This window comes from Microtus ochrogaster, chromosome 21 (assembly GCF_000317375.1).
Source record: "Microtus ochrogaster isolate Prairie Vole_2 chromosome 21, MicOch1.0, whole genome shotgun sequence".
Classification (NCBI taxonomy): domain Eukaryota; kingdom Metazoa; phylum Chordata; class Mammalia; order Rodentia; family Cricetidae; genus Microtus; species Microtus ochrogaster.
The window spans coordinates 13,855,594-13,865,219 of NC_022022.1; the positions used below are offsets into that span (position 1 = coordinate 13,855,594).

A 9,626-nucleotide genomic window follows, 5' to 3' on the forward strand; every position below is an offset into this window, starting at 1 on the left:
AAAAAAAATAAAAATAAAAAAAATAAAAAAAAGAAATAAACATAATTAAAAATAAAAGTTCTCAGGGTGGGCATGTAGCTCAGGGGGGAGTGTGTTGCCCAGCTCACATGAATCCTGGGATTTCCTGGGCCTGTAAGTTCAAGGCCATCATCAGCTATATCAGAACTACATGAGTCCCCGTTTTGAAAAAACAAACTAACAACATTTTAGAGGTAGAGACAGAAGAGTGTTGAAAGTTCAAGACCATCTGGTCTACCTAGTAAGTTCCAGGAAGCCTGGGCTATTCAAAAGATCCTACTTTAAACAAAAACAAAAACCTCAGAAGAAAAAAAAAAATCAAACAAAACCTCAAAGTGTCTGAGACTCTTATTTTGAAAGAAACAGAGTATTCTCAAAAACTTGAATGTTGTAGCACCATCAAAATGTCCATACACTTCTAAGAGCACTAAGACAACTTACTTTTAGTGGCAAAACTCCAGCAACAAAAGCTCTCCCATAAATCTTGGCCACAGAGCCACGATCAGTCAGATTTATTGGGTCCAACTGTTTAACTGGTGACATTCGGACAACGACTTCACCGCCCCCTTTTGGGTAATAGCCCCTAGGAAAAGTAGAACAAATACCTCTCCATAACTGAGTACATGACAAAGTAAAGTCCGACAGCACACTGCAGTCACAGGAATGATAGCAAACGATATGTAAGTTGTGGAGATGCATGGAAAGGCCTGACTGCTATCTGCAGTCTCGGGTGTCCACTCTGTGGTCTGAAGATACACACGAGTACTGACTTAGCATGTGAACACGAGGCCCTGGGTTCAACCCACAGGACAAAGAGAAATCATCGTCCCAGCGACATGAGACTATTTCAGGGGCTCAATGGGTACAGGGCGGTGACAACCACTGAAGACAGCGCAGGACATTTTCCTCACTATTCAAAGTGCTGTTTGAGAGCATACTCTCTGTGACACTGGCTCTACTGGTTTGTTTTCCAGGCTTAAAATCGGAGCTGGCATATGACAGGCACTCAGATTAATATCTGATCAATACATAACCACTCAACACTAACAAAATTTTACCTCAGTTCTATTCATTTATTGCAGATGCTAAGAACTGCTACGCTCCAAGTAGTTAGGAAATGACGTAGTTTACAATCTACTAAGATTAAAAATATGGCTGCAAAGAGGTACCAACAGATGAAGAATAAGTGTGAATGCATCCAAAGACGGTCCAAATAGAAATTTTCTATTTTTAAATAAGATTTCTAGCCGAGGGCTGGAGAGATGGCTCAGAGCTTAAGAGCACTGGCTGCTCTTCCAGAAGTCCTGAGTTCAATTCCCGGCAACCACATGGTGGCTCACAACCATCTGTAATGAGGTCTGGTGCCCTCTTCTGGCCTGCAGACATACACACAGACAGAATATTGTATACATAATAAATAAATAAATAATTTTTAAAAAAAGATTTCTAGCCGAGTGTGGTGGCATATGCCTTTGATCCCAGCAGTCAGGAGGCAGAGGCAGGTGGATCTCTGTGAGTTAGAGGCCAGCCTGGTCTCAGCCAAAGATACACAGAGAAACCCTGTCTCGAAAAAATAAATAAATAAAGATCTCTAATTTTTAAGTAAGCAGGGGATATAAATAACATGAATATAAAGGGGCACAGCAGTTTAAGACAGCAGGCAACCCACCGAGTAGTCTGCGACAACTTGAAAGTGGGAGGGAGAGTGAAACTAGAGAGAAAACTGGGGCAAGACCATAAAGCATTAAGCTCCAGGACAAATCTTTCACTCTTGTTACTGAAGAGCAGAGGACAACCTTACAGACACATCCCTAAGGCCAGGCTTTCTAAGGACGTCAACTCTGACTACTCTGGGGAGCAGCCTCTTCATGACTCCAGAGAGCCTAGTGCAGGTGTCCACACAGGGGCTCCTCTGCCTGTTCAGAGGCGCGGATAACACACACACATGGATAACACAGGAGCAAATAGCACACGTGTGGATAACACCAGTGTGGATGGCATAGTCATGGCTAACACAGGAGAGAATAACACACGTGTGGATAACACCAGTGTGGATGGTATAGTCATGGCTAACACAGGGGTGGATAACACACATGCAGACAACCCAGTGATGGATAATACAGGAGTGGAGAACACACGTGTGGATAACACCAATAGCTAAGGAAATATTCCCATGAAACTTTTTCTCTCAATGAACAAATGAACACCGCGGGTATCAGATAAGGTCCCATAGCTCTACAGTTTACCTTTAAGCCACAAAGTACAATTACTTTCTGCAAGAAATTTATCAAGAAACTGGGTGCTGGTGGTGCACACTTTTAATCCCAGCACTCAGAAAACAAAGGCAAGAGGATCTCTGTGAATTTGAGGCTAGCGTAGTCTACAGACTGAGTTTCTGGACAGCCAGAACTGTTAAACAGAGAAACCCTGTTTCAGAAAAAAAAAAAAAAAAAAAGGAAAGAAAAAGAAATTTATCATGAAACATAACACATTAACAGTATCAGAGTAATAGTTCTCTAAACATAACTTTTCCACTAATTTTGGAACTTGTAATAGACGAAAAAGATTAAGGGCCGAGGATATAACTCATTGACAGGGCATTGGCCTGGCACGCACAAGCCCCTGCGTTGGGTCCCCAGCACTGCTGTCGGAAGGATGGGGTGGGACACTAAAGACTGAGTAACTCACCTCATTTTAACGTCACAATTAAACTTGAAACCGAATTTCTCAACGATTGGCTTGAAAACCTGAAAAAGTCAATTGTTACTTTAGCCACTGGTGTGCAGAGATTCACCAAGTTCAATTATTAAATAAAAAAGCCATGCAGTAAGCTGGTCTGTAGGTGCTACAGATACAGAGGGACAACAGCAATACCGAGAGCAATTCTACTGTGCACACAAGAACTCCGGTGCACAGCTGAGCACTGAGCAGGACTGCGCAAGTCTACCTAAGGGCAGCGCTACACACTCCCAACACCAGTCCTCCTGGTGGTAACAACAGTGAGCACAAAGGGACACAAGAGGGCGCTAGTGAACAGCCTTCCACTATATACTGCTTCTCAATATGCTGAATCTATCAGATCGACACTTTACCCTCCATTATTCTCATTTCATATTAGGAACATTTTTCATAATATCATAAGTTCTTCCCAAACAATATTTAAATAACATAACAGTTGAGTAAAATTTATCAATCAATCCTCTAAAGCAGTGAAGCTCAACCTTCCTAATACTGTATCCTTTATACAATTCCTCATTGTGTGGTGACCCCCAACCAAAGATTACTTCAAAGCTACTTCATATCAGTAAGTTTGCTACTGCTGTAAATTGTAAAGTAACCATCTGACATGCAGGATATCTGATATTTGACCCCTCAAGGGGGTTGCGGCAACTCATAGGTGGAGAACCGCTGCTCTAAGAGTATCTTCCTTGGATGCTACACAATGATAATCGTAGTTTATACAAGGCTATGCTCAAAGACCTTAACAGTCCCCTTGCACAGTGGCTTAGGCTGAGCAGTCTCCTCTATGTGAATTACTAGGTAAAGAGGAAGTGGCCTTCATTACACATCTCAGCACACTAAAAAGATGATGCCGTCCATCATAGCGGAAGCGCTTCGCGAGAAGACGGTAATTAAGCCTAAAGCCTACGAAAACACATGCGATCTACCTGAGAGTTTGGCTCCTTTCTCTACGTTGTCTCCATGTGTGTAGAAGCTATGGACGGCACTAAATTTCTGTTTTGCTTTTTTCAAAGACAGGAGTGGTGATGCAGCCCAGGGCAGAGCGCTTGCCTAACACGTGTAAAGCTCTGGGTCCCCCGCACCCAAACACTTCAAACACTCAGATGTGGAGCGGGGTAAGGGGGACTTGAGCACAGAAGCCACCAATGCTCGGTGGGATGTAGGAGCTTTCACAGGTAACAAAGAGGACAGACAGGGCTGAAACATATTTTGGCAGTGTCTGCACATCTTAGTAGTGAATTTATTCAAAATTGCCAAAACATGAAAGCAACTCAAGTGACCTCCAACTCATGAGCAGATAAACAAACTGGTTCCTATACAGAATAAAACCACTGGCCTTTACTTCAGTAACACTGAGTCTCAAATTTATCATGTAAGTGGAAAAAATCTAGACCCAAGAACTAGCACGGAGCTTAGTTGGTAACACGCCTGGCTAGCATGCACGAAGTCATTTTCCAGCAAAACTGGCCATAGTGGGGCACACTTGCAACTCTAGACCTGCAAGTAGAAGCGGAGCATTGGAAACACAAGGTTACCCTCCCTACACAGCAATTTAAGGCCAACCTGGGATATAATGATCCTGTTTGAAAAGAGGGGAAAACAGACCTAATTCTAATGACACACACACACATGCATTACTACTTTAGATGGCATTGTGAAAAAAGCAAAACTAAAAGAAAATGGAAAAGTGGTTGCCAGGAGTTAGGAACGGGACTAGCTACCCATAAAGAGTATGGTTTTTTGTTTTTTTTTTTAAATTAAACTATCCCACATCTTAGCTATGAAAATTGGTTCACATGTATCTATATGTAAAAAAATTCCTAAAACTAAATTTAAAGGAATAAATTTAACTGTAAAGAATTATGACACAATAAACCTCGAGAAAAAAATTACACAGATTGAATATCCTCACCTGAAAATGCTCAGACCCAGAAGGGCTTTGGGCTTCTGACTGTCTCAGATTCTGTAGCATTTGCACACACACGATGATGGGATGCACACATGAAACTCACGTTTCACACGCTATACACAGACTCTGAAGGAATGAGTGAATGTCACCGGCACCTGGGCTACGATCACTCCCATCACATGAAGTCAGGTGGGAATGCTCCACTTGCGCCCCAGGGGTGGGGTACATGCACCACAGCACTGATGGGGCGGTCGGCTCTGGCCTTCTGCTGTGGTTCTGAGGCTGAACTCGGTCATCGGGCTTGCACAGCCAGTGTTGTTACCCAATGAGCCATCTCACTGGCTTAAATTCTGGCACACTTGGTATTTCAGTGCTACACTCAACCTGTGCCACTCTCCCCCCATAAGCACACCAGTACTAACGTAAAAACTGGTGATTTATATAATCACTGATACAATTTATATAATTATACTTTTAGGCCCTTAAAGACTCAGTATGGATACTATCTTAATTTATAATGCAAACCCTAAAGTGAACCTTAATCTGTCCCATCTCCTGCAACAGAATTAGAAAACATGCCTGAAGAGGAATGTCCACGAAGCTATTGCAGACATATTTACAGAGAGAGCACGAGGCCGCCCCTTACCATCATGGTGTAATCGATCTGTGGGGCCATCTCAGCATTAGTTCCGCCTTTCAAACGAAGTTCCGATGGAGAAGCAGCGAACAGAACACAAGGCATTGAAACCTGCATCAAGAGGCACACACTCCTAAGGAAAAGGCAGAACACGCTTAACTGTACTGTCTCTTGATTCTCAGGACAGCTGTACTCGTTACTGCACACCGGTGGGACTTATGGTTCAGACAATGCAGAAGTCAGAACACTCCAGTGTCTAAAGGGTAGAATCCTGAATCTCAGGGAAATATTTCCAATTAGAAAGATGATAAGCAAACTGGGTTGAGGTAATAAATCAATAATAAAAGGCTTCAGCCTCTTGATTGTGAGGCCTTCGTTGAGTACCCAGCACCACCAAAAATATTAGAAAAAAAAAATGTGGCCAGCAAGTGGTGGGGCAAACCTTTAATCCCAGTACCTGGGAGACAGAGGCAGGAGGATCTCTGTGAGTTCAAAGTCAGCCTGGTCTACAGAGCTAATTCCAGGACAGCTAGAACTACTCAGAGAAATACTGCCTCAATAAAAAATTAAATAAATAAGTGGATGGATGGATGGATGGATGGATGGATGGATGGATGAATGATAAATGAATAAATGCTATAACTCAACAAGTACAAAGATACAGAACAGCCAAGGCCACACAGAGAAACCCGGTCTCAATGAATGAATGAATGAATGAATGGCTCAATAAGCAGGCACTCAAAGTTTCACATCCACTGTCTTGAACCTTGGAAGGTCTATTGTTTACATTTTAAGGGGGAGAAAACTGGATCTCTAAAGGGTTAAGGAGCACCCCCCAGGAAGCATTAGAAACCCCACCGGAACTGAAGCCTGGATGGAGCACTAGTGTGACATACCCTGCCGTCTTCGTATCTGCCGTGTGGATTCCACCTCTGATCTTCTCCGGTGTGAAGGTTATCTCTGTTGAGCCGATTTCTGCCCCGTCCAGGTTCCCATCACACAAATCGCGAACCATTTCCAGTCCAGATAAATGCTGAGGCCTTCAGGTCATAATACTGCATCAAAACGTGTGCAATCAGACTGCCTATATTAATACCCCACTCTACGGAACCGCTACAGAAGCAATGGCCAGAAAGCAAGTGCCGTGTCTTCAATGGCAGAGCTTCAACTGGGGTTTTTAACGCACTTAGACTCACTGCTTATAGGCAACTTTTTAAAGGTCTCAAGACTGGTTATTTAGGTTACAAACACACCGAGGAACTGTTACAAATTCCAAGTGTGCATAAAAGGAAAAATAGAACTACCTACGTGCTACCAGCCTTGCTTGCCTTCTACTAAATAACCAACCCATGACACCTCTCACCCCCTAAATCCTATGTTGACGCCTCAACCCACACAAAATAGGATTGTTTAAATAAGACCCCTTAAAGCTAAAATTAAATTAAAGACAAGCTATGAACCCTTACTATTGTGTGTGCTAACAATCTGACTGCTATTCTTATAAAACGAGATGGATTGATTGGGGGATAGGGATGTGGCTCGGTGGTGGTGCATAGGATGGAGGAAGCGTTAGGTTTCATCCCCAGAACTATATAAACTGGGCATGGTAGCACAGAGCTGTAATTCTAGCATTTGAGAATTGGAGACAGGAGAATCAAAAGTTCAAGGTTATTATTCCCATCTAGGGAGTTCGGGATTACCCTGGGCTGGCTGAGAGCGAATCTAAGGGAAACACAAGTGGCAAACTACCGTGTTTCAATGCGTCCCAAGGACAACTCGCAGCCCGTCTTAGGGACGGGAAAGACGGGCGAGGGCTGCACTCTGGACGCTGCCCCGGGCATCCTCTGCCCCACAACCCGGGCTCCGATCCCGGTCTCCGGGCCTTCAGGTTCCCGACTCCCCATGCGCCCGCAGTACCTGAGGCCCGGTGTGCTGCGGCCCGCACGGATCTTCTGCACGCGCAAGGGAAGGCCCAGGAGGCAGCTCAGGGCGGTGGAGACCCTGAGGATCTGGCCGCCCTGCAGAGCACCGGGGACAAGAAACGAGAGATGTTGAATGGAGGTCCCCACAGCCACGCCTCGCCCCGGCCCCACACAGGGCCGCACTTACCCCTTCCATGATCCCGCCGTCCACCTCCACCCGCTGCCCCTCCATCGCTGACGCGCGTGAGCCCGGCCCGCAGCGACCACGCCCCGGCTGCCACAGGGAAAGGACCAGGCGCCGACAAGCCTGCAGTCCCGACACTGCGCTTCCGGTCCGAACTTGCCGGAAGGAGAAAGAATCAGTGCCTCAGGGGAAAGCCTCCCTGCTGGAACGAAATCCCTCCGTGGACCGGCCCGTCGTCTGTACGCATGCGCGCTGCCCGGCGCTCAAAAGAGGCTGCGCAGAGAGTTGTTGGCCTATATTCCCAAACTCAGGGATCTGGGCTGACCGCAAGGGGGTGACACAGCCAAACCTTCAGGTTCCAGAAGACCTTTTCCCAACAGGTACATTCTTCAGTTGTCCCTCAGGCTGGTGTTTTAACTTTCCCCACAATCTGTTTTCCCCACAAAGTGTTGCTCTGCTTTCTCCAGCGTCCTTGGGTACCTGAAAGACTTAGGAAATGAGTCTGAATCGCCTGAATTGCGTGGTGTAAACCTCTGTACTGTTCTGACTCAATATTCTGGAAACACATAGATTACTTAAACCAATCTAGAACATGCTCCAAGATACTAATCAGGGCAGTACTCCTAGTTGAGATTTGGAATATTAGCTATGGTTGTATGGTTACTTAAATTGTTTATCATCAGAGCCCGGGCTCCGGCAACCCTAACAAAGTAGGTTCAGCCATCCCTTCTTAGTAGCTAATCCAAAAAAAAAAAAAAAAAAGAAGAGTAATAATGAAGAGCAGAAAACTGAGATTTATTAAATATGGTTCCATTGGGAAGAGGAAAAAATAGACCAGGTCTAGGTTTAAGTAGAGGGCAATAGAAATGAATAACTTAAGTAATTCTGGTCAAGATGTGGCCAAGGCCAAAACTGACCCATCATTGACTCAGTGTCTCCTGCAAGGTGGTCTAGCCGATTTCATTTTTTTTTTCTTTTGGTTTTTCTAGACAGGGTTTCTCTGTAGCTTTGGAGCCTCTCTTGGAACTCTAGACCAGGTTGGACTAGAACTCACAGAGATCCGCCTGCCTCTGCCTCCCGAGTGCTGGGATTAAAGGCGTGCTCCACCACCGCCGGGCTCTAGGCTATTTCAGAACTGTTAAATCTCTCCCTGAGAAACAAGCTTCCTCCCCACCCCACGCCATCCCCGCCAGCATGTGACCCCAGCCTTTCCTTTCTCCCAAAGCGTGAGACTCTTAAAAAAAACTTCAGCCGGGCGGTGGTGGCGCACGCCTTTAATCCCAGCACTCGGGAGGCAGAGGCAGGCGGATCTCTGTGAGTTCGAGACCAGCCTGGTCTACAGAGCTAGTTCCAGGACAGGCTCCAAAACCACAGAGAAACCCTGTCTCGAAAAACCAAAAAAAAAAAAAAAAAAAAAAAAAAAAAAAAAAAAAAAAAAAAAAAAAAAAAAAAGAAAGAAAAACTTCATTGTCTCATAGTCTGCTAACCAGAGGGAAAGGCATAAGGCCCTTATCAGTATGAAGACCACGAACTAGAGGCCTGAGCACCCAAAGGATGAGATAACAGTGATGTACTTTTACAGGCAAAAAATGAGAAGTCGAGGCAAGACTGTGGCTTTGGGAACAGAATACTTTTAAACATTACTTTGTTATGTGTATGGGTGTATTGCCTACACATGTATCTGTGCACCACAAGAGTGCCTGGTGCCCACAGAGGCCTGAAGAGGGCATCAAATTCCCCAGGATTAGAGTTACAGAAGATTGTGAGTCACCAAGTGAGTGCTGAGGATCTGACCTGGGTCCTAGGGAAAAGCAGCCATTTCTCCAGCCCCTGTGGTACCTTGATTATCTTACTTAGTAGATTCCTATTGCAGAAACATAACCTCCTCTGAAGAAAGCTTTTTATTTACCTGTCACAGTACTAGGGACTGATGTGGAGGTTTCACGCGTGCCAAATAAACACTCTAAAAAAGAGCTGCGTCTCCGCCCTCACTTGTGCTTTCTAATTTCAAACTCCTGCTATGAATTCTTGGCTCTGATCTGTTTGCACCATTCTCATTTCTTTTGGTGGTTGAAGGAAGTGAACAAGATAGGAGTATGGTATAGAAACTAGCCAAGAGCCCAAAAAGAGGAACATGGGATGTACTCACTCATATTTGGTTTCTAGCCATAAATAAAGGACATTGAGCCTATAATTCACCATCCTAGAGAAGCT

General features: G+C 44.8%; 1 protein-coding gene across 2 annotated transcripts in view; it reads right to left on the reverse strand.

Annotated features, from left to right (window-relative positions):
* Positions 1-7,607, reverse strand: part of Rtca (RNA 3'-terminal phosphate cyclase) — a 23,535-nt gene extending 15,928 nt beyond the window's left edge. Inside the window, exons 1-6 of one of the 2 annotated variants that reach the window (XM_005357184.2) lie at positions 7,416-7,607; positions 7,224-7,324; positions 6,203-6,346; positions 5,316-5,439; positions 2,707-2,765; positions 460-601 (exon numbers count right to left, since the gene is read on the reverse strand). In XM_005357184.2, coding sequence (XP_005357241.1) covers positions 460-601; positions 2,707-2,765; positions 5,316-5,439; positions 6,203-6,346; positions 7,224-7,324; positions 7,416-7,460 — 615 coding nt within the window. In that variant the 5' untranslated portion in view covers positions 7,461-7,607. Of the gene's footprint in view, positions 1-459; positions 602-2,706; positions 2,766-5,315; positions 5,440-6,202; positions 6,362-7,223; positions 7,325-7,415 lie in introns of those variants that run through there. The other variant, XM_026784119.1, reaches the window with a different exon arrangement.
* Between the last annotated feature and the right edge of the window lie 2,019 nt (positions 7,608-9,626).